At 40.1% G+C, this 26,423-nt stretch overlaps 1 protein-coding gene across 4 annotated transcripts in view; it reads left to right on the top strand.

The window, feature by feature from the left end:
- LOC126242583 (glutathione S-transferase-like) overlaps nucleotides 1-26,423 on the top strand; it is a 74,455-nt gene that overhangs the window by 11,409 nt on the left and 36,623 nt on the right. For 2 of the 4 annotated variants that reach the window (XM_049948101.1, XM_049948102.1), the window contains exon 2: nucleotides 19,185-19,323. In XM_049948101.1, coding sequence (XP_049804058.1) covers nucleotides 19,188-19,323 — 136 coding nt within the window. In that variant the 5' untranslated portion in view covers nucleotides 19,185-19,187. Of the gene's footprint in view, nucleotides 1-7,944; nucleotides 7,996-19,139; nucleotides 19,324-26,423 lie in introns of those variants that run through there. The other 2 variants (XM_049948099.1, XM_049948100.1) reach the window with 2 other exon arrangements.

Genomic DNA, 26,423 nt, shown 5'->3' with positions numbered 1-26,423 from the left:
TGTGTGTGTGTAAGATTTGCTTCAGGTAATATTGTTTATATTAAATCTTGTAGTTTTTTGTTATTATTGTAAGAAATTGTATTTTAAAAACATGAATTTCGGAACAGAATTATGTTAAAAAATTGTTTTTCATTGTACGAGGGTTGTTTTTTAAGTAAGGGCCGTTCGCGCGTATAGTCCCGTAGTTCGCGCGGACGCCGCAACAAGCCACCGCGCCATTTGCCAGCATCCTTCCCGTTCACACTAGAGATGGGTCGAACTCGTTCATTCCCGTGAACTACTTCATTCATTTCACTCTTTGCCGTGAAGCGTTCAAATGAAGTAGTTCATTCATGAAGTACGGAAGCCTGGCGAAGTTGCCAGTTCGCCGCTCAGCTGCGGCTACGCTCGCTTCGCCTCGCTCGTAGCTTCGTAATACTTCATAATTTTACCAACAGATGGCCGAACTATGCAGTAACGTGCACGCAACGTTTTGCGCTCTTATAGCGTCTGAGTTAAATAGAGCATGGTCGAAGGGGACAAAGGAAAGATAAACAGAGAAGCCTGTCACATATAAAGAAGGTATTACATTTAATCTTGCTCGACATTTTCTCATGAAGCGCCCAAAAAAGTCTTTATCTGCTAAATGAAACATTATTTGTTGAATTCATGGACTGAAAACTAAGACTACCAACGAAATGCAGTCCAATTTTATGTTCCTTTTAAAATTTAATCCAAAATAGAATGAGTATGTTTACCACTGTCACAAAGTCTATATACCTACGTTAAGTAATTATTCAGAAGTTTTCCTGTAGATTTTATTTTTGTTGAGAATAATAACCCTCCAGATTCAAAACGTAAAGTGTCACCTGTAGTCATTGGTACGATTTCAAGTAAAATCCCTCTTTCAGTGTTATAAACAAACATTTATTTTCATGTTGGCTGTGCGTGCTCACACAGCCAGCCTCTTCGTTTGTATCTTTAATATTCATTTGTCTGCAAGCGCTGCCAACGGTAGGCTACCCATAGACACGAAGTTTAACTGCACAAATAGTCACGGGTAATGATGTCAGCACTGCAGGAAGCAACTGAAGCTGCTTTCCCCTCGCCCCTCACCCTCCGCAAGCCCACGTAAACCTATCTTTCCCAACAAACACCGCACGATTCGTCGACAGGTAGTAAAGGGAGGACTGAAGTGAAGGGAGGATGAGTGACGTAGCGCCGATGTAGTGGGAGAGGGAGAGGGGAAGAGAGTAAGTTAACTAGAAAAAAGTGTGGAGTGTGCTATCTGTGAAGAGTTTGAAGTACCAGTTCATTGAAATTGAGTGGTTAGTTCACACTTCACTGGAGTGAAGCGTTCATTTGAACGACTCATTCACGAGCTCCCCATCACTAGTTCACACTGATGCAAGTTGCAGCTCTGTAGCATCGCTGTGCTACTTTATAATGTTTACGATTATTGAATCGCCCGCCGCGTGTGAGATACGGTCAGTGATACGTTTTTTGACCGCGAGAAGCCTATCAGCTGCAGAAATTCATCGTCAGTTAACAGAGGTTTATGGCTTGAATGCAATGAGTGAAGGTAAAGTGCGTCAATGGGTTAGAGAGTTTAAAAATGGCCGTCAAAACGTCCATGACGAAGAACGCTCAGGCCGGCCCTCTCTGATCACTGATGATTTGGTGGCTGCAGTCGAAACAAAGATTCGTGAGGACAGAAGATTCACAATTTCCACTCTTTCTTTGGAATTTCCACAAGTTTCAAGATCGGTTTTGTACAAAATTGTGTCTGAAAACCTAAATTTTAAGAAATGTGTTCTCGGTGGGTACCCAGACTCCTCACCGAGGACCACAAAGGGAAGAGATTTGCCACTTCATTGGACTTTTTGATTCGTTACGAGGAAGAAGGGGATGACATGTTGAGTCAAATTGTCACTGGAGATGAAACATGGGTATCCCATATCACTCCCGAAAGCAAGCAACAATCGATGGAATGGCGACACACAACCTCACCCGTCAAGGTCAAAGCCAAACAGACGCTGTCAAAGAACAAGATTATGGTAACTGTGTTCTGGGACCGGCGTCGTGTTTTGCTAGTGGACTTTATACCACGAGGAACGACAATCAACTCAGATGCCTACTGTGCAACTCTAAAGAAGCTCCGCAGAGCAATTCAAAACAAAAGGCACAGCATGCTGACAAAAGGAGTTTTGCTCCTGCACGATAACGCTAGGCCTCACACCTCTCAAAAGACTCGGGATTTGATTGATTCTTTTGGCTGGGAAGTTTTGGACCATGCACCATACAGCCCCGACCTTGCTTCTAGCGATTTTCACCTTTTCCGGTACCTGAAACACCATCTTGGCGGGCAGCGCTTCAGTGACGACGATGAAGTGAAAGCGGCCGTGAACTCTTGGCTGTCGGAGCAGGCGGCCGAATTCTTTGAAGAGGGAATTAAAAACTTAGTTGTACGGTATGACAAGTGCTTAAATAAACAAGGCAACTATGTAGAAAAATAGGTAAAAGAGTAGAATCAGAAAATAAGTTTTTTTACAAAAGTATTTGTATCTTTTCTTTTTTTTTTCTTTTTTTTTTTTTAATAAAAACGGCCGTACCACAAGTTTTTAGAAACTGAAACTTATAATTTTTGCAGCTTGGGGGCGTTGTACAATTGAGGAGGTTCCTTCCGCCACCTAAAATTTTAGAAATTGGGCACTGGGCCAGTGGACACATTCTGGACAGAAAAATAAAGGATAGAATGGAACAGATAAAAAAAGACGTTCTGAACTCCTGATCTTAGACATTATACTGTTTCATAGAAGAAATGAGTCTAATTATGATCACCGATTTGTGATTATGTATGCAAATATCTAGGTACAGTGAACAAAGTTTTAACATGAAATCGCGTAAAACTACAAGCTGCTTAACACAAAATAATTTTGCAGACCATAAAAAATACCGTGTAATTTAATACATTTCACATTCATTTGAAAGGAAACAAAAATACTTTAAGACGAGGAGACTTCGCTTTTCGAATGAACAAAAAGCCTTCGTTTGCGGTTAAGGCGTAACACAATGTTGTGACTTAATACTTTTTTCCGTTAGACCGAACAAAGTACATATTGGTTTCTATAATATAAAACTGTTTTAGCGTTACAGCTTGTTTGGGTATTGCCATTGTCTCAAGAGCTCGTTTCGTCATTTTGGAATTCGTGATGGGTGTTCGAAATGTGTATTTTTTTATTTTTTCAAAATCGTCTCGTGGTTTTTGTTTTTAAATATCATCTCTTATTTCTTTAAATAATAAATAGACTGAGTCACGAGGAAGGTCGTATAGAAAGTTTTGTAAATATTTCTTGGAAATTGGCTGCACTATGATGAATTGAGGTCCGCCACCGCTGTGGAAACGGTGACATTTCCATCTAGCTGTGCAGACGCCGCGACTCCAAACAACAGAACTGGGCAGAATCCGAGCCGCGCCTGATGGTTTGGGGGTAAAATGCGTGTCTCACAACCGAAAGGTCGCGGGATCGAATCCTGGCTGGATACGGATTTTTCACAGTCTGGAATGTATCATTCACCTCTTAATTATGTGGACATAGCCAGCAGATTCCGTTTAAATTGTAAGTGTATTTTCAAGAGTAGAGTTGAAGTCGAGCTTGGAGGTCTAGTGGTAAAGTGGCATGCTTGGTAACCCCGGCTGTCTCCAATGATTAGGTTAGATTAGATTAATTATTCACTCCATAGACCCATAAAAGAGGGAATCGTCCTGGGTGTGGAACATGTCAGATAAACACATTACAAAAATGTAATTAGAAAAACTTGAGTTTCATTACTTTTAATGATCCTCAGTCAATAAACAGTAAAATTATGTACATGAATTAAATTTAAACTTCTAATATTTACAGGTTTAATACTTACATCTGCTTTCATTAAATCCATCATTCAGACATTTGCTAGTTTCTTGGCCATTACAACCAAGTATTGTCAAAAATTAAAGTAAATTATTCATTTCAATGATCGTCAGTTAAGAACAGTCAGATTATGTACAAGATTTAAAATTAAACTTCCACTATTTACAGGATTAAGACTTACATCTGCTTTCCATATGTCCATCATTCACACAGTAGGTAGTTACTTGGCTGTTACAACCAATTGTTTTGTTTTTCTTTCTTAACCTAGTGATCACCTCTTAATAATATTTAAACAGTGAATGACCTTTTCCCGTTTGGGCAACTGGCTAGGAAGACACAATACGCCGAAGTTGTTGTTGTTGTTTTTGGGGAAAGAGACCGGACAGCGAGGTCATCGGTCTCATCGGATTAGGGAAGGACGGGGAAGGAAGTCGGCCGTGCCCTTTCAAAGGAACCATCCCGGCATTTGCCTGGGGTGATTTAGGGAAATCACGGAAAACCTAAATCAGGATGGCCGGACGCGGGATTGAACCGTCGTCCTCCTGAATACGCCGAAGTGATTTCCAGTTGAAACACTTACACAAGGACATTGAGCCATGCAAAAGAATTTGTACATATACATACATTTTCCTTCTAATTAAGTCCCTATTTTGCCTATAAACGGTATCCCAAACCTTTGGGCCAAATTGATATTTAGATATGGAAACAATGGTTGCAAATGTATCTTTATTGTGTTACGGACATACACAGCATACACCACACAATGATGTAGCCCATAGTAATTGTTCAAAGCGACGACTGCCAGGCTCAATGCATGTACTGCAACAGCGCATGCAATTCTGCCTGTCTCTCGCAAGGATCCCGAGTGTGTTATGCACTGGAACAAGCAGTGGGTGATAAACAGCATATACCCGAGATGACCACCAAACAGACATACCATACACAACTTAACTCATAGCACATGTGTCATGTGACAACCGAATGCATCGCACTGGCGCATTAACTTGTGCCGTATGCACACCACTATTCCTTTTGACTGTTGTCCATCGCACCAAACAGCTTGTGCTGTGTCCATGGTGAGGTGTGTTACTGTGTGTTGTGCATGAACGTAGTCAAAGATGGAACGTTACTCGTCACAAGAGTTGGCAGACACGCATGTAATATACGTTGCGGCAGGATGTAGTGCCCGTAAAGCAGAGAACGCTTTTCCAATAGGTGTAATCCTAATTGGAAAATGTTTATTTACCAACTTAATAGAGATGGGGTTAGTTCACACCAATGCCTGTCAAAGACATGTCCGAACACCAGACTTTGAGGATATGGTGTTGGATCGTGTGGCTGATCACCTTGGCAATAAGCACCCACCAACTAGCCCATGAAACATGCAGTTCAAAGGATACAGTATGCAGAGTACTGGTGGAATAGGTATTACACCCCTGTCATAAAGAATGTGTGCAAGCGCTGAGGTCAGTGGATTTTGAGCCGCGCACTAACGTCTGTCTATGGATTATCCACCGCAGTGCTGTAGTGCCGAACTTTGTACAGCTTTTATTCTTCACCAGTAAGACCTCATCATTCACCTATGATGGATGTTTTCAACATCCATGTCTGGAGTGAGGACAGTCCCCACACCACCCACGTCGGTGACCACCAGCATCGATTCTCTGTCAACGTATGGGCGGGCATTGTCCAAGATCACCTGCTAGGACCAATCTTATATCTACTGCCTCTATGACTGGTCCACGTTACCCAGTGTTCCTGTGAGATGTGCTGCCACAATTCTTGGAGATTGTACTCCTTGTTATTAGCGAAACGGGTTGGTGCACCAGCCCGCTTTGATTTTAATGCCCTCAAGCACCTGAACAACGTGTACTCCCATTGTTGAATTGGAAAGGGAGGTCCTGTCCCATAGCCCGATCACCAGATTTCAAACTCCAGGACTTTCATCTGGGATTACATCAAGACATTGGTGTATTGAACCCCCATAGAAACGGATGAAGACCTGCTTGCTAGTGTCGAAGCTGCCAGTGTCCTGGTACAACAGACCCCAAGGATCTTTGAGGTAGTGTGGAAGAACTTTAGGCACAGTTGCCAAGCATGCACTGAGACTGCCGGTCGTTACTTTATTTTGAGCTACATTGTTGTGATGCTGTGTACGCCGTGTGTTCCCATAACACAATAAATACACATTTCCAACCGTTGGCTCCCTGTCTCAATACAAGTATAATCGGTTGTGGACTCTGTCATCTGCTTCGGTTTGACCTCAAAGGTTTGAGGCATCCTGTATATGAAGGCTAATCCTAGTAATTTTGACAAAGTTTTCATTAACAGGTATAGGGATTCACGAGGAAGTTGGTCTATTCCGTTTATAAAAATTTGGTGCAAATTGACTAAACCATGATGAATTACTGTCTCCAGCCACGTTTTTCTGCCTGTATGTTAAGACTACTCTGTACGGATTTTGATGCTGCCAGAACACTTGCGCAAGTGCCCCATCGACAAATGAGCGGCTGCAAAGCCTTGGATGCAAAGCTCGCATTGTTAGCGGGTTGTCCGCGAAAGCTTTTAGGTACTGCTGTGTGCCGGAAGTGGCGAGTGCTGTTTAAATCGTTTAATTTATGGTAAAGTGATGATATTCAGTTACCTTATGTCGTTTTCTGATTTTCAGTCACTGCACCGCGCAGTACCCCTTACAAAAAATTACCGCTACACGCCTTTACACACACACCACTTTATCGGCCAACCGACCAATAGACCAATTCCGTTGCAGCCTAGACGAGTTCCAATGGACTTTACTCAGTGTTTACAGCGCTGCGGTGACAGAAGAACTTTTGTCCTGCCGTTGGTCCAGCAGCAGTACACGCGGCATAATTTGTTGGTTAAAGTTGGAGGAGGAGGAGGAGGGGGGGGGGGGGTTGGTCGGTCGGTTGCCCAAAGCGTCTACACACATCCGGTTTGTTGGGTCGGTAGTAATGATTAAAAATATGTAATAAAAGGAAACATTTGCAGCAGTCGTTTCGATGTTATTACATTGTAATCAGTTTCGATGGCTCAATACACCATCTTCAGGCCTTAACTGATGCTGAGTGATTGAACTGCAGTTGTATACATGATCTCACCAGTGGCCAACATCTGTGAACTGGCTTTCGTAGAATACTGTAGACGTGCCAACTCTCCCGATATAAGCGGGAGACTCCCAATTTTTCCTTCTTCCTCCCAATCTCCCGACCGTGAAGACTGATCTCCCGTTTTTCAGAGCAGTTTCAATACTTTCCTTACTATTTGAAAATCCTGCGCCTTCGATATATTGGTGGATGACAAGGTATTGCTGCTAGTTGAGTATGTTAACTAATATTCTGACTAGCGAAAGTGAACACTTAGACACAGAAGTTGATATTCTCCACTCTCAGTTCTGTAACCAACTTGGCAGCAGAGAGAATTGATATTCAGTGGGCATTGGTAGGTCATATGAAATCAGCTGATGGGGTTCTTCAATAATTTGCAAAGGTGATGCTGGCTATTTTGTCAATTCCACATGGTAATGCGGAATGTGAGAGAATTTTTAACACAGTTACTAAGAACAAAACTCAGTTCAGGTCCATGCTTCCAGAAACGTCTTTGGAGAAATTTTTAATTTTAAAATCATCTCAAAAAGGCAAGTGCATTGAGCAGAAATTTAGTTCAGGGTTTTTTAAGAAGGCTAAGTGACCTACGGGTGTGCTGAATAAGTAACTACTGTAATTAGACAAATTCAGACTGATAAACTATTCAGATTATTTGCTAAGCGTAACAGGTACATCCTGCATAAAATTGATTTAAATTTGGGAAAGATGTCTTACGGATATAAGATGCGATGCAAATAGGGGTTGCATTATGAAATGAAAACGTGTCATCATTAAACAGTGATTTATTCATGCAATAAGTGTGTTAATGTCAAAACAGAAATCTAATAGACGTTAATTTGTTTTCTCAGATCGTAATTTCGAACTGTAGTTCTCTCGATAGTGCTTCACTTGAATGTGTGTGAATCCAAAGAAGCCTGCTGAGCTCATCATTTATGTTGTTCAGCATGTTGAATGATAAATTATACAGTCCGAAGGCTCAGGTATGTCCATTATTTAGTATTTACATGTAAATAATAAAGCAAATGTAACTGAGTTGTTACAGGTATTGAATTATTGCAACTTTAATCATCAGGGATGTGTTGTAGTTCACAATGGTGCACCGCTAAAATTCTCCTGATTTTTAACTCTTGAAAGTTGGCATATCTGTCTGTACAAGCGAGGTTGTGACTGCAAACATGGTTGCAGACACAACATTGCTTTTGCAGTATCCTACGAAAGCCAGTTCATTGATGTTGGCCGCTGATGGGATCCGCTCAGCATCACTTAAATCCCGAAGATGGTGTACTGAGCCACCGAAACGGGATGCAATATAACGACATCAAAACTACGGCTGCCGGTTTTTCATTTTATTACGTAAATGAATGACTGATATCCCGCAGACCATCAGTCGCTGGGATGGACATGTTGTTGTTGTTGTGGTCTTCAGTCCTGAGACTGGTTTGATGCAGCTCTCCATGCTACTCTATCATGTGCAAGCTTCTTCATCTTCCAGTACCTACTGCAACCTACATCCTTCTGAATCTGCTTAGTGTATTCATCTCTTGGTCTCCCCCTACGATTTTTACCCTCCACGCTGCCCTCCAATACTAAATTGGTGATCCCTTGATGCCTCAGAACATGTCCTACCAACCGATCCCTTCTTCTGGTCAAATTGTGCCACAAACTCCTCTTCTCCCCAATCCTATTCAGTACCTCCTCATTAGTTATGTGATCTACCCATCTAATCTTCAGCATTCTTCTGTAGCACCACATTTCGAAAGCTTCTATTCTCTTCTTGTCCAAAGTATTTACCGTCCATGTTTCACTTCCATACATGGCTACACTCCATACAAATACTTTCAGTAATGACTTCCTGACACTTAAATCTATACTCGATGTTAACAAATTTCTCTTCTTCAGAAACGCTTTCCTTGCCATTGCCAGTCTACATTTTATATCCTCTCTACTTCGACCATCATCAGTTATTTTGCTCCCCAAATAGCAAAACTCCTTTACTACTTTAAGTGTCTCATTTCCTAATCTAATACCCTCAACATCACCCGACTTAATTCGACTACATTTCATTATCCTCGTTTTGCTTTTGTTGATGTTCATCTTATATCCTCCCTTCAAGACACCATCCATTCCGTTCAACTGCTCTTCCAAGTCCTTTGCTGTCTCTGACAGAATTACAATGTCATCGGCGAACCTCAAAGTTTTTAGTTCTTCTCCATGGATTTTAATACCTACTCCGAATTTTTCTTTTGTTTCCTTTACTGCTTGCTCAATATACAGATTGAATAACATCGGGGAGAGGCTACAACCCTGTCTTACTCCCTTCCCAACCACTGCTTCCCTTTCATGTCCCTCGACTCTTATAACTGCCATCTGGTTTCTGTACAAATTGTAAATAGCCTTTCGCTCCCTGTATTTTACCCCTGCCACCTTTAGAATTTGAAAGAGAGTATTCCAGTCAACATTGTCAACAGCTTTCTCTAAGTCTACAAATGCTAGAAACGTAGGTTTGCCTTTCCTTAATCTTTCTTCTAAGATAAGTCGTAAGGTCAGTATTGCCTCACGTGTTCCAGTGTTTCTACGGAATCCAAACTGATCTTCCCCGAGGTCGGCTTCTACTAGTTTTTCCATTCGTCTGTAAAGAATTCGTGTTAGTATTTTGCAGCTGTGGCTTATTAAACTGATTGTTCGGTAATTCTCACATCTGTCAACACCTGCTTTCTTTGGGATTGGAATTATTATATTCTTCTTGAAGTCTGAGGGTATTTCGCCTGTTTCATACATCTTGCTCACCAGCTGGTAGAGTTTTGTCATGACTGGCTCTCCCAAGGCCGTCAGTAGTTCCAATGGAATGTTTTCTACTCCGGGGGCCTTGTTTCGACTCAGGTCTTTCAGTGCTCTGTCAAACTCTTCACGCAGTATCGTATCTCCCATTTCATCTTCATCTACATCCTCTTCCATTTCCATAATATTGTCCTCAAGTACATCGCCCTTGTATAGACCCTCTATATACTCCTTCCACCTTTCTGCCTTCCCTTCTTTGCTTAGAACTGGGTTTCCATCTGAGCTCTTGATGTTCATAAGAGTGGTTCTCTTATCTCCAAAGATCTCTTTAATTTTCCTGTAGGCAGTATCTATCTTACCCCTAGTGAGATAAGCCTCTACATCCTTACTTTTGTCCTCTAGCCATCCCTGCTTAGCCATTTTGCACTTCCTGTCGATCTCATTTTTGAGACGTTTGTATCTCTTTTTGCCTGCTTCATTTACTGCATTTTTATATTTTCTCCTTTCATCAATTAAATTCAATATTTCTTCTGTTACCCAAGGATTTATACTAGCCCTCGTCTTTTTACCTACTTGATCCTCTGCTGCCTTCACTACTTCATCCCTCAAAGCTACCCATTCTTCTTCTACTGTATTTCTTTCCCCCATTCCTGTCAATTGTTCCCTTATGCTCTGCCTGAAACTCTGAACAACCTCTGGTTCTCTCAGTTTATCCAGGTCCCATCTCCTTAAATTCCCACCTTTTTGCAGTTTCTTCAGTTTTAATCTACAGGTCATAACCAATAGATTGTGGTCAGAGTCCACATCTGCCCCTGGAAATGTCTTACAATTTAAAACCTGGTTCCTAAATCTCTGTCTTACCATTATATAATCTATCTGATACCTTTTAGTATCTCCAGGGTTCTTCCATGTATACAACCTTCTATCATGATTCTTAAACCAAGTGTTAGCTATGATTAAGTTGTGCTCTGTGCAAAATTCTACCAGGCGGCTTCCTCTTTTATTTCTTAGCCCTAGTCCATATTCACCTACTACGTTTCCTTCTCTCCCTTTTCCAACACTCGAATTCCAGTCACCCATGACTATTAAATTTTCGTCTCCCTTCACTATCTGAATAATTTCTTTTATTTCATCATACATTTCTTCAATTTCTTCGTCATCTGCAGAGCTAGTTGGCATATAAACTTGTACTACTGTAGTAGGTGTGGGCTTCGTATCTATCTTGGCCACAATAATGCGTTCACTAAGCTGTTTGTAGTAGCTTACCCGCGTTCCTATTTTCCTATTTATTATTAAACCTACTCCTGCATTACCCCTATTTGACTTTGTGTTTATAACCCTGTAGTCACCTGACCAGAAGTCTTTTTCCTCCTGCCACCGAACTTCACTAATTCCCACTATATCTAACTTTAACCTATCCATTTCCCTTTTCAAATTTTCTAACCTACCTGCCCGATTAAGGGATGGACATAGGAAAAATAATTAAAAATAGACCAGATTACATTCGAGCAAGGCAGAAAACGTATGACAACATATATAATCACTGTAGTGGACTGACAAGGCAGCCAGTCCAGAGACGGGTAGCCGAAAGGGCACGCGTACACACACACCGACTGGCGCGAAGTCTGGAACAGGATTCGTAATGAGTGTGATGAAGAAAAGAACGTAGCTACTAGAACACTTAACTTTTATATCGTCCTTTGGTATACAGCATTCTTGATGATACAAGTGAGACTCTTTAGAGTCATGAAGTAACTAATGGCGCCTTGCTAGGTCGTAGTCATGGACTTAGCTGAAGGCTATTCTGTCTCTCGGCAAATGAGAGAAAGGCTTCGTCAGTGTAGTCGCTAGCAAAGTCGTCGTACAACCGGGGCGAGTGCTAGTACGTCTCTAGAGACCTGCCGTGTGGTGGCGCTCGGTCTGCGATCACTCAGTGGCGACACGCGGGTCCGACATGTACTAATGGACCGCGGCCGATTTAAGCTACCACCTAGCAAGTGTGGTGTCTGGCGGTGACACCACAATCACCAAAATATATACTGCGTTGCGTTTTTGGTTCAAAATAGCTACGTTTCCGAACGCCCCGTTATTAGAATCTTATCGAAATGGTGTACTGGATTTCCTGCAAATCCAGGCTGGCTGGGACGTTTCCTGAAAAGGCGTGGCATAGCGTTAACTAATGAACTACTGTTTTCGGCAAAGTCATAACCAAAGTTTACCGAGTATGAACACAGGCTGGTTGCTGCCTTCAACACTGGAATGGGAAAGATGTCTCGAAACTGGTTCATTTTACTGCTGCTTAGCCAGTAAAACTTCATTGAGAACTTTCAGTGTGTTAATTGGAAGGAGCGTTTCTCACCGAGGCAGTACGATGTGTGATGCGACTCAAGATACTAAGCAGAAGCAACCCAGCATTGGTGGAGTGCATAAAAAATTAGTTGAAGTTACTTAACTGGTTCAAACTGAGACGAGCGATATGACACCTACACCTACTAAATATATCTACTGTATCACAACAGAGATTGTAACAATTAAAAATCACGGATGTTAGATTCACTATATCTGAGGGAACTACCCGGCATATTTAAAAAAAATTTGCAGTGAAGACTGTGGTCGTTGTCGAGTTTACGTTTGATGGGTGTTTGGTCGTACAGTGCTGTGTACGAAATATAGCTATTAGCCTACATCGAAATTGCATTTAATTGTGAACGGAGAGCAGTACATCTTTCCATTCTTGAGAAGTTATGTGAGATGTGCTGGAGGTTGTCTGCCATGTTGCCAGCTCTACACGGCGCGTTCCACACCCACACGCGGATAGGGCCGGGGGGGGGGGGGGCTGTTGCCGCCTGCCATGCGGAGTGAGAAGCTGCCTCGGGATTCCTTTTTCCATATGCTGACGATAGAGGCCGAAACAGGGTGGTGAGTGATCGTCCGGGAAAACGGTGCCGGTGGTTTCAAGGACGCGCCAGTCACCCAAGTGACATTCAGTTGAAAGACTTGCACTAGGCTGTCATGCCACATGACAATTTTTATTATTCTGAATACTTGTCAAACTGGCCATATACTACAACCTGACCATATACTACTTTGTGAAATTGAACAGTTGTATAAATACTTTTCTAACTTAATGAATTCATAACTGTTGTATTCGTGAATGGTGGAACAAGAAATAAAAGGAGGCGTGAGTAATCAACAAGGTTTATTCCTCCACAAGTGAAGACAGAAAACAAATGGAAGAATACAATGCTTCAATGATAGAGCTAGTGCTGCCATTGGGACAGTGATCAGCAAAGTCCTTGGTTGAACCCACTGTCTAGAATGCCAAGTGGTAGAAATCCATGAATAGACCAGTTCCATCCATTGTCAATATCCAGAGGACTGCTAACTGAACGGTGTGGCGCTGAGGTATTGGCAGCAGTGAAGTCAAAGATGAGACTACTGCCATGAGGTGCTGTGTGCACCTACAAAACCCTGGCGGGGTTGGAAGATGCACGCTGTCGAAGAGTCTAGGGTGGCGTGGCACTGTGTGATTCGTGTGATACCGTCGTGCAGTTGTTTGACATGGGTACACTGGCCAGGAGTTGCTCCATTACCGCAGAGGCAGCTGCGTGCATGGGCCACAATTGCGCTGTTCGACTGGGCGACACTATGTATTAGCCAGAAATAGTTGATCGTGGGGTGTGTGAATCTGACCTGTGACCATGTGACGGCAGGCGCCAAGGTGTAGACAGTGTTGCTACCGTAGACTTCCCCCTCAAAATGACTCACTGTGATGAACCACGATGATGTTTGAGAGATCTTGACCAGAGGCAGGATGTTGAGGTCAGACTAGAAGCTGGATGTGGACTTGACTGACCTACATTCTAATAGTTGTTGCATAGGTATGTGGAAAAACTGGAGGCAGAATGCACCTCCTACCTGTCCTGGTGTGGGGAATCCCACAATGGCAGAGGCAAGTCCAGGTCCGTGGACACCACAGTAGATGTGCAGAGAGAACAGTGGCTGGAGCTGAGGTGGCAGAAGGTGCAGCGACTGTGGCAGTGACTACAGCAGCGGCAGCACCACAGCTTGTGATGACAGAGACTGTGACGCCAGTGCTGCCGTGGCGAGGTGAGTGGTGCCCTTGGCCGAGCTGACCCAGGCTCCAAAGGCTGTGAGAATTCCGCTGGTAGTGCACGACAAGTGGTACGAAACTTGCCGAGATTTACTGCTTGGGGGAGATGATGTCTGCCTGAGCACACACAGAACAGAAAGACCCACAAAAGGATAGGGAAGACCTGCCATGCAGAAGTTCAGCCGAACATATCTCCCTGAGGCGTCATATGGTATATCGATAGGAGCAGAACCAGAGCATTTCTGTTGGAGTGTGACTGCCTTAATTTCGACATTTGCGCTTTGGAGGTATGCGCTAATCATTCTTCTTCATCGTCAACTTGTGATGAGAAAGATGCTGATCTGATCTGGGTGATGCCCGTTTGCCTTACAGAAGATGCGAATTCTGTTGAAGTCAGTTGTATATCGTTAGCAGGTACAATGGTAGTTGGTAATTCCTCTTGTCATGATATAGTTGCTAAAGCTCAGATTGTGCTGGTCAATGTTGTGGAACTCAGAGGGACCTCAAAAGGAAGTGAAATGGCCCAGCTAAATGTATGTGAATTTGTTGCCAGGGGGTGTATAGTCTTGCCAGTTGCAAAACTGTTGGTGAGGAGCAGGCAGGCTCTCAGCACATTCCTTGCAAGCATGACCATGTGATCAATGACTTTGCCTATCCCCAGCTACTTGTAGTGCTGTCTAGCCAAATGTTTCATACGAATGATGCACCAATGTCCTTTATGAAGTAATAGCAACACCTGCTACCACAGAGATACCAGTATCAGCACCCATGTCTTTTTGTTTGGTGTGTGTAAGAGCACATCATTTTGGACCGAAAAGGCACTCTGCTGGAAAACCAATGCCAAAGGGACTCGTTCAATAGTGATCAATTGCAAGGGTAACCACTGTGGCTTCATTTATCTGGTCAATGTGAAAGCAAGAGCTTCGTCAAAAGAATCAAATTCCTCATCTGATTTGAGAGGAAGATGAGATATAGTGTCCACATTGGCGAGATATGCCCAGAAATGATAAAGAATCTCACAGCTATAATTGGCCAGGGTAAGCGCTCATCATTTGCTTTTTTGTGCCATCTGGATGGTCAGTTTTGGCTGGGTGGAGTAAACTAATGAGAGGCTTGTGGTCCATTAGTAGGAAAAATTTTCATCCCTAAAGATGAAAGTTGGAAATGCCGTACAGACAATTGCCAAGGCCACCTTCTCTAATCGACTGAAAGGTACCTGAGCTTTGTTAAGCAGTTTTGAGGCAAAAGGAACTGGACAGCCCATGGTACTGATCCTGTGGGGTAGGACCAGCCCAGTATCATAGTAGGAGACATCCACCACGAGGATTATAGGTTTTGCAGGATCAGTGTGGACTAGACATCTGTCTTTAAGCAAGACTTTTTTTACTGTCTGGAAAGCTGTTTCTTGCTCAGGTTACCAGACGAAGGAAACATTTTTCCACCAGAGAGCACATACAGGTGCCGCTATTTGAGCAATATTAGGTATGAAGTGAAGATAATATGAGATCTTTCCGAGAACAGACTGGAGATCAGCGAGATTTTTCTGGAAAGGGAGCTTCGAAATAGCCTCAAAGTGTTTGGCGGAAGGGTGGACATGTTGGAAGTCATTGATGTGACTGGGGTATTCGATTTGAATACAGAAAAAATCGCATTTCTCCCAGTTTCATCTGAGTCCTGCGTTAGTGAGAGTTTATAAGAAGCTTTCCAGATTGTGGATGTGCGTCTCTGTAGTACTGCTTGAGATAATGATGATGTCCAGACAATTAGAGCAGGACATCAGCTCCTCTAAAAAGCTTTGGAAGATGGCCTGGGTAGAAGCGCTGCTGAAAGGTAGACGCTCATGCTGGAACGCCCCATTGTGAGTGTTGATAATGAGGAAGTATTTCATTATGCCTTCCAATAGGAGCTTCAAAAAGGCGTGCTTGAGATCTATCTTCGAGAAGCACACACCCCGTTGTAATTTTCCCTTAACTGTTCAGGGAAAGGGTACAAATCCATGATAGGCAAAGCACTGACGTTGGATTAAAAATCTCCACAAAGGTGGAGTTATCTGTTGAGTTTTTTGACTATGACAAGAGATGACGCCCACTGACTGGCAGATACAGGCACGATAAACCCCAGGTCCTGCAGCGTCATCTTGAATTGTGTCAAGGGACCTGCTGTGCTTTGATGAATCGTTGCTAGGTGGTATCTTTCAAGTTAATGTTGCCAGAAAAGTCTTTCGGCATACAGAGAGTCCTCAAAAAGCTAACTCTTTACACAGAGCTTTGTGATGCTGCTGTTTTTTATTATTATTATTTTGTGGGAGGGGGGGGGGGATTGATCGTAGCCACATTATCTAATATTTGGAGTCCAAAGATGTCATAGGCATTGAGGCCGAAAATGTTAGGACTGTCATAAGAGTGAAGCACCATGACTGGAGTTGCCTTAGTTGTAGATCTGTACTGCATCTGTAGAAGACAAGTGGCGAGGACAGCTCAGTGATTCCTTTGTATGTAGTGAGGGCTTGTGTCAGAGTTCAGAGTTGTTAGGAGCCAGGCTTTTCAAATGTGCATTTATTGATCAATGTAATAGAAGCACCAGTATCGTCTGGAATTGGACATATTGAAAGAAAAGTTTTTTTGGCTCATATACAAGCACAGAGGGATGCTGAGGACGACCAACAACCTGGGAAGATTTATGGGTTGTGGAAATGCTATATCAGATTTGAGCCAGGAATGACTCCTCAAAAACTGATGGATTCAGTAGTACGGTTTCATTAATATTGACCTGATGGATAGATATCTATTGCCTCAGAATCATGAGTGGCCATGTTAACAAACAGTCATTTAATTTCTGTGAGCAAGCATCTTGGATGTGCCCAATCTTTTTAGAAAACAAACATTTGGTTTGGTAGAAATGACAAGTGTCCCTGCCATGAGAGTGTAGCGCTGAGGGCAGGACTGCTATTTGCCATCATTACGCGGCTGCCTCGGGTGCACGGTAGGTTGTTTATGGTGCCTGGTGTGTGGCAGAAACAGAGGACCCATGTGAAGAAGACCGACGGATGTTAAGAGTGGCCACCAGAGGCAGTGACTTTTACAAATGAGCAGTGTCAAAAAATTTGTGTACCTCAATTATACCAATTACTTCCTTAGGCAAATTATCGAATAGTTTATGGGCTGCTTACCGACGTCTGGAGTCAGTAACATTTCAAAAAATGATTCCCATAGCATGATGTCCATGTATGACTTACTGTGGGGACATAAAAATTTGAAGGTGCTTGTAATGCCTCTTAACTCTGAGCTATTGCCATTAGGTCTGGGTAGGATGGTGCATAGTTCAAAAGAACTTATACCGTGCGACGACGGCCTGGGAGTTGAAATACTTATCGAGAGGTGCAATGACTTCTGGGAAAGGAATTGATTCAGACTTGAGTGAGGGGCAAAAGCTTTACGCAAATGCAGAAGGTATCCGTGCCAACTTCAGTTTGTATTCGACCCACTCCTCTCCGGCAGTGTTGACCTCGCAGAACGGTAGAACCAGTCAGTGTCTGCTGCCTTTGTCAACAGCATGAGTGTCGCTTGTTAGCAGGGTTTTCTGCAGAAGCTGTCAGTCCTCCAACAGCAATGTCACATTGTCCACCAGTTGAGTGAAACTTAAGAAGTTCCTATAATGACGCAGGTTCCTCTAGTTGGGCAACTGCCATAAAAATTGCTCAGCGATCCCATGTTGGAAGTAATTAGATACAGAACTGGAAAGTAAAGATGTGCCACCACGTCAAAAATCGGAAACCAATACAAGAACCAGCTGTGTCGCCCCTAACTTGTTGTCTCTCTCTCTCTCTCTCTCTCTCTCTCTCTCTCTCTCTCTCTCTCTCTCTGTGTGTGTGTGTGTGTGTGTGTGTGTGTGTGTGTGTGTGTGTGTGTGCGCGCAACTCAGCATCTCCGCTATATGGTGAGTAGAGTAGCAACTGTTCTTCTCATAATACTCGTAATGAATATTAAACCATTATCATCCTTCTTTCCATAGACATTTCTCATACTGACTGAATTTATGTTTATGTTCCACATTTCTGTTTTCAATCTTGTTATGTGATTGTGAAAGAAAATAACAGTGCAGCCTGGAAGTTCATTCTGAGTCTTCATTTACAGGTCAATAAGACCAGAAAGATGGTGTCACATAACAGTGATGTTCACTAGCTGATACCTCTTCAGATTCAGATTCTTTATTCGTCATTCAGCATTATTACATGCAATAGACTTCATTAAAATGTAACCTATCCCTTCAAATAATAATCTTGAAAATTGCATACTGAACCACTAATTGTATGATGGATATGTGGATGTTTCACACTATAGAAGTTATCCTGAATAGGTGTTGCAAACTGCGTAGTCACAAAAAATGAAAGCCATAAATTTCATGTGGTACCACAACTGATGACACATTTTATTATGTATTAATATTTTTAGTGTTGATCAATATCCTTGATAAAACCATCACTTTTAAGATTGCCATAAATAATAATATGTACAAATAATGCAGAATGTTTTTGTACATTACCATGAATTATTACAGAATAATTATCATTGAATAACTGATATTGATGAATCTTAATCCACAACCAGCCACTGTTTGAAATAAACTTGTCGTAAACCGTGCCAATGATTCATCCCACTTATCTTAAAAGATCCCCTTCATTGACAGCTGGTAAAAATTTAACATAATCCAAAGTGAATCAATTTATTTTGTGTTCACTTTTCAGTATGTCATTTAATGTAAGTGGGAGTGATGAAAGGTAGTGAACCGATGCCAGAAATTACCGATTGCCATATCTCAGAGCCCCCCCCCCTTTCCGAGAAGTGTTTTCCATGGTGTAAATGTATTATTGTCATTGTCATCAGCTTTTGATTATGAGGAGAAAACTCCAGACAAGAAAAACATTTGTCTTTAATAAGGTGATATGCGAATTTCTTAAAATTTTACAGTCCATGTCCTTTATTGCAAGTACGTGTTTGAAATGTAATACAGTATCAAAATATAAACCAGTTTTGAAATGTACGTTTGTACGTATCTACATTTTATTTTTTTCTCCATGTTTGTACTTGTATAGCATCCTGTTGTATAAAGACTTTCATTCTATCAGATAAATGTATTATATAAGCCGAGGTATAACATTTTGTTTATATCCTGTTTATCAATTTTCCAGTTTTGTTTTACTGTATTTATGATACTATTTCTTCTGCTATGTAGTGCATAGCCTTTTTAGAGTGTCAATTTGCTCACCTTCCACTGCAGAAGATGGCACCAAAGTACAAGTTGACTTACTATCCCTCCAAGGCAATAGGAGAACCTATCCGTTTGCTTCTGTCTTATGGCAAGATAGAGTTTGAGGATGACCGTTTTGATAGAAAGGATTGGCCTTCAATAAAACAGAGTAAGTTTTAAAATAAGAGTATCTCATTATCTCACCTTTCTCTTATAATAAGTTGACATACTGTGTATTATTTCTTTTTCTTTCCTTGTTTACTTACGTACGTAGAAGTTAGAGAGAAATTTTTTCAGTGGGACCTTTCTTCAAAAATAATAATAATAATAATAATAATAATAATAATAATAATAATAATAATAATAATAATAATCCCCGTGGAGGCCCGGGAAAAGAATAGGCCCCCGGTATGTTCTGCCAGTCGTAAAAGGCGATGAAAAGAACAAACCACTAATAGGGCTAACCCCCCTTTTAGTGTGATTAGTTGGTTCAGGACAGAACTAAAGAAGCCTCGGACAAGCGCCGTCATGGTCGGGGACGACGCTTGAACCCTATGCCCGCCCACAATGGTAACGACACTGCTAGCCAACTGGAAAATGATTTAAATCCAAATAGAGGTGTTTTGCAGGATATGCTTCCTGCAACCACCCTAGAAGGAAAACAAAGACAGAGGATGAGATGGTCAGATGAAGTTAATCAACACCTCATGTTCTGTTATTATCAAGCAACAAACCTAGGAACCAACACAACTGGATACAGATCACAAGTATACACAACATTTATTACCAGATACCCAGAATTAAAATTTTTAACACAACAACGACTAGCTGATCAGATCCGTGTAATAATCAAAAATAACAGGATACCCCAGTCAGAATTAGAAAACATCAAACAAGAAGTACAACAAATACTGGAACAAAATAATGTGCAATCAGAAAAAGAAGAAAATACAGTAATGGACTCAAACATCCCAGAGCAAACAAACAAAGAACAACACGCACCAATTAAACAATCAGAGGAAAACGAAATCTTAAGACAGCCACCAGAACAAGCACAAATAGAACACGAAGTGACACAGATGCTAGATATAGAAGAAAAATTTCAGCTAACATATATGGAATACAAAGACACAAATACAGACATTAGACCATTCTTGCATAGACCACCAAATAACCCACAAGTCGAAACAACAATAAAAACTATAAACACAATCATACACAACAAAATAAATGAAAACACAACTATGGAAGAGTTACAACTACTGGTTTATATAGGAGCACTCACTACACTAAATATACACACTAGACAGAGATCAGAACCAACCAACACACAGAAGAAACCCACAAAACCAGCATGGCAACACAGGCTACAGATCAGAATAGAAAAACTGAGAAAAGACATCGGACAGCTAACACAATTTATAAGAAATGAAATCTCGGAAAAAAAAAAAAACGGAAAAGGTTAGGTAAAATCTCACAACAAGAAGCAACAGAGCAATTAGACGAAAAGAAGCAGAAATTACAAGCATTAGCCAAATGACTCAGAAGATACAAAAAAAGTGAAAATAGAAGGAAACAAAACCAAACATTCAACACAAACCAAAAGAAATTTTACCAGACAATAGATAACACACACATTAAAATAAACAATCCACCAAACATAACAGACATGGAACACTTCTGGAGCAACATATGGTCAAACCCGGTACAACATAACAGGCATGCACGGTGGATACAAACAGAAACAGACACATACAAGATGATACCACAAATGCCTGAAGTGATAATTTTGCAACATGAAGTCACCCAATCAATTAATTCTACTCACAATTGGAAAGCTCCTGGAAATGATAAAATAGCAAATTTCTGGTTAAAGAAGTTCACCTCAACACATTCACATCTAACTAAATTATTTAACAGTTACATTGCAGATCCATACACATTCCCTGATACACTTACACATGGAATAACTTATCTGAAACCTAAAGATCAAGCAGACACAGCGAACCCAGCTAAATATCGCCCCATAACATGCCTACCAACAATATACAAAATATTAACTTCAATCATTAAACAGAAATTAATGACACATACAACACAGAACAAAATTATAAATGAAGAACAAAAAGGCTGTTGCAAAGGAGCACGAGGATGTAAAGAGCAACTGATAATAGATGCAGAGGTGACATATCAAGCTAAAACTAAACAAAGGTCGCTACACTACGCATACATTGATTACCAAAAAGCTTTTGATAGTGTACCCCACTCATGGTTACTACAAATATTGGAAATATACAAAATAGATCCTAAATTGATACAGTTCCTAAACATAGTAATGAAAAATTGGAAAACCACACTTAATATCCAAACAAATTCAAATAATATCACATCACAGCCAATACAGATTAAGCGTGTTATATACCAAGGAGACTCATTAAGTCCTTTCTGGTTCTGCCTTGCTCTGAACCCACTATCCAACATGCTAAATAATACAAATTATGGATACAATATTACTGGAACATACCCACACAAAATCACACATTTGCTATACATGGATGATCTAAAACTACTGGCAGCAACAAATCAACAACTCAACCAATTACTAAAGATAACAGAAGTATTCAGCAATGATATAAGTATGGCTTTTGGAACAGACAAATGTAAGAAAAATAGCATAGTCAAGGGAAAACACACTAAACAAGAAGATTACATATTGGATAACCACAGCGACTGCATAGAAGCGATGGAAAAAACGGATGCCTATAAATATCTAGGATACAGACAAAAAATAGGAATAGATAATACAAATATTAAAGAAGAACTAAAAGAAAAATATAGACAAAGACTAACAAAAATACTGAAAACAGAATTGACAGCAAGAAACAAGACAAAAGCTATAAATACTTATGCCATACCAATATTGACCTACTCATTTGGAGTAGTGAAATGGAGTAACACAGACCTAGAAGCACTCAATACACTTACACGCTCACAATGCCACAAATATAGAATACATCACATACATTCAGCAACAGAAAGATTCACATTAAGCAGAAAGGAAGGAGGAAGGGGATTTATCGATATAAAAAACCTACATTATGGACAGGTAGACAATTTAAGAAAATTCTTTATAGAACGAGCAGAAACTAGCAAAATACACAAAGCAATCACTCATATAAATACATCGGCTACACCACTACAATTTCATAACCACCTCTACAACCCTTTAGACCACATAACATCAACAGATACGAAGAAAGTAAATTTGAAAAAGAAAACACTTCATGGCAAGCACCCGTATCATCTAACACAGCCACACATCGATCAAGACGCATCCAACACATGGCTAAGAAAAGGCAATATATACAGTGAGACAGAAGGATTCATGATTGCAATACAGGATCAAACAATAAACACCAGGTATTACAGCAAGCATATTATTAAAGATCCCAATACCACAACAGATAAATGCAGACTTTGTAAACAACAAATAGAAACAGTAGATCACATAACAAATGGATGTACAATACTAGCAAATACAGAATACCCCAGAAGACATGACAATGTCGCAAAAATAATACATCAACAGCTTGCCTTACAACATAAACTTTTAAAACAACAAGTTCCTACATACAAGTATGCACCACAAAATGTACTGGAGAATGATGAATACAAATTATACTGGAACAGAACCATTATAACAGATAAAACAACGCCACATAACAAACCTGACATCATACTCACCAATAAAAAGAAGAAATTAACACAACTAATCGAAATATCCATACCCAATACAACAAATATACAAAAGAAAACAGGAGAAAAAATTGAAAAATATATCCAACTGGCTGAGGAAGTCAAGGATATGTGGCATCAGGATAAAGTTGACATTATACCAATTATACTATCAACTACAGGAGTCATACCACACAATATCCACCAGTACATCAATGCAATACAGCTACATCCAAACATATATATACAACTACAGAAATCCGTAATTATTGATACATGTTCAATTACCCGAAAGTTCCTAAATGCAATATAACACATACCGTACAGTTAATAGGAAGTGACGCTTGATCAAGGTCCGCGTCACTTTCCATTCTCAACCAGACTTAACGTCTGAGAAAGTAAAGAAATAATAATAATAATAATAATTTGTTGTAGGTGTTTATGTTCTTCAGTGATTTTTTGAGTTCTTGAGACATAAATATATTGAATCTAATAAATTTTATTGTTGAGGGGTGGAAGAAATTGTCAAACGAGTGGAGGATTTGTCCTCATATGCATATAATATCCCGTCTTAAATTTTTCAGTAATATATTCTGGACACTCTTTTGAAAAATATGCTCCTTTCACTCTAGAAGTCAGTCTTTTGTTAATTTTATTATGAGACTTACATAAATTATCAACTGCTGGAGAAATGGCTTCTTTTTATAGTCTTTTACTTGGAATTTTGTTCTGGTAATCTTGGATCCTTAATCTTAAATTTCCTCAGGAAATGGAAACAAGTTATTTATTCCAGAATGAAATATTCATTTTGCAGTGGAGTGTGCAGTGATATGAAACTTCCTGGCAGATAAAAACTGTGTGACATATATGTTTTCCAGGAGAACTTTTGTGAAGTTTAGAAAGTAGGAGATAAGGTACTTGTGGAAGTAAAGCTGTGAGGATGGGTCATGGAGTCATGCTTAGGTACCACAGTCTATGGGTCACTTTCCCATGAAAGTCAGGCATCCTGAGTTCAATTCTTGGTCCAGCACACAGTTTTAATCTGTCAGGAAGTTTTAAAGTCATCTCTTCTTTTGCATAACTTCAGAAAATATATATTTAGCCAATGGAATGGATGAATGTGATTGCTGTTTTTGTATTCTATTACATCCCATCTTCTTATTAAGTTTTTAAATTTTACCTGTTTTTATTTTACAATGTCTGTATTGTATAGATTTGAGTTTATGATGCACTCTGTCTGTTCTTGTAGACATTCTGAAGAGGGCATGTTGATTATAAAACGTTGAATAGCACATTGAGATTTTGGCGATGCTTTAAACTTATTGTGCTTTATTTAAAATCCCAATTTTCTGACAGTCCACAGCACATACAAATTTGCATAGCAAGCATAGATCATGAGAAACACATACAATGAAATTTACAAAATAAGTTTCTTAGATGGCAGAAATACTTTTACTGTACACGTGCAGTCATTGGCAGCTATGACAGAGCATTTACGCAAATTAAATTTATTTTTATTTTTGTAAGGAATGTAGAGGTGGCTCTACCAGAAGTTGATAAATGCTTTGTGTACAGCCAGTTTAGAGCTGCATTTTTTGTCAGAATCAATAATATCTGTCATCTGGGGTCTGATGCTATTCTCAAATGCTTCCACCAACTTTTTGAAGTGCTGAAGACAGCTACCTTCTCTCACAAGATGGGAATCCAGCTCCCAACTGTAGTATTGTTCCTAAACTAACTGTGATCTTCTGGTTTGTAACCATGTCCAAGGCTCCCATCAGTGCTGTGCTGATCTCATGTGAAAAATACTTGACCTACGAATCGCTATCCACAGGTACCAGAGTATTGACGGCTTGTACATAAATCTATTAAAAGTTAGAAAAACCTCTCCACAGAGTCACTAAGTGGTTACATGTAGTACATCAAACAGCGAAGATCAGGTCTCCTGTATTTGTTATAAAGGAGAATATACATACTTCAGTTCAATTCAATTTATCATATACATGATATAGGAAAGAGAGAGAGGAAGAGCAAGATTTATGTTTTCAGCAATTAAGGGAAATAACATTTTCTTAATTACACTTTACATATTTTGCCTTCTTTTTATGTGCAAGTTGAAAAAAAAAGTTTATGCAGAAAAATCAAAAGATGAGCACTATCTATTTAGACACAAAGAAATTCATCAACATTATAGAAACTTTGACCTAATAGTAGCCTCTTTAATTCTTTTTTAAATGTATGTAAGTTACAAACACTTTTTATTTCTTTTTGTAAGGCATTGAACATTAATTTGGTTAGATACATCACACTATCTTGGTACAGGACTTTGAATGTATGTTTCTAAGGAAATCATGCCTGTTTCTGGTTTGATAGTCGTGTACTTCACTGTTTAGAGGAGAGAATTCTTGATTTGACTTCAGGAAACATAGGGATTCATACATGAATAAACTAGGTATGATCAAAATTTCCAACTTCTTAGAGTCCTCTACATGAATCTCTGTAGACAACACCCTTCAGAATACAAGTAGCTCTATTTTGGGGCTTAAAACAACTTTTTGTGAAACCTGTATTCCCCCAAAATGTAATACCCTATCTTATATTACTATGTATGTAAGAGTAGTGGGCACATAGTCCTGTTTCTTGTAGTTTCCTTAATGTATAACAGTATTTACTAAGTTTTTTATTCAATAGTTCAACATGTTTTTCCCATCTCAAGTTATTGTCCAGCCATACACCTAAAACTTTTGTACAAGAAGTTTGTTCTATCAGACATTTTCCAATCTCTACTCTTATGTTATTTTTTACTTTGTTCCTTATGTGTCTAAAATTCATCCAAGTGGTTTTTTTGTCATTTATAATTAAGTAATTGTCTTTGAACCATTCAGCTGCCTCATTCATTGTTGAAGATATTTTTTCTTGTAGGTCAGCTTCACTAACTCCCTTGTTAAAAAGACTCGTCCGCAAAAAGTACTGATTCTGTTCTTGTTAGATGGTTAGGAAAATCATTAATAAAAACTAAGAAGAGCAGAGGGCCTAGAACAGAACCCTGGGATACACCACAGTTGTCTTCCAGATATGTTGAACAATATTTTGTGGCATTATGTATTATTTCAACACTTTGATATCTGTTGCACAGATACGATTGAAACCAGCTGTATGCTTTTCCATGTACTCCATATCAATACAGTTTCTCTAGCAAAATACCATGGCTGGTGAAGTCAAATGCCTTGTATGGGTGTAAAAATATTCCACAGTTGAAGTCCTCATTATCCATTGCAGTTAAAACCCATTCCAAGAAGTGATATACAGCTGTTTCTCTAGACTTGTTTTTCCTGAAGCCATTCTGTGCATTGGTTAGAATTTTACATTTGTTTAGGAAACTCAACAGTCTCTCATACATAATCCTCTCAATTACTTTAGCAAAACCTGACAGTTGTGACAATGGTCTATAATTTTGTGTGGTATATGGACAGTCTTTTTTTGTAAAGTGGCTTTAATATTGATTTTTTAAGTGCAGAAGGGAATTCACGAGTT

The sequence above is a fragment of the Schistocerca nitens genome, chromosome 1 (assembly GCF_023898315.1).
Source record: "Schistocerca nitens isolate TAMUIC-IGC-003100 chromosome 1, iqSchNite1.1, whole genome shotgun sequence".
Lineage (NCBI taxonomy): Eukaryota > Metazoa > Arthropoda > Insecta > Orthoptera > Acrididae > Schistocerca > Schistocerca nitens.
Note: the sequence above shows the minus strand (reverse complement) of the source record. Positions and strands in the feature narration are given on the sequence as shown.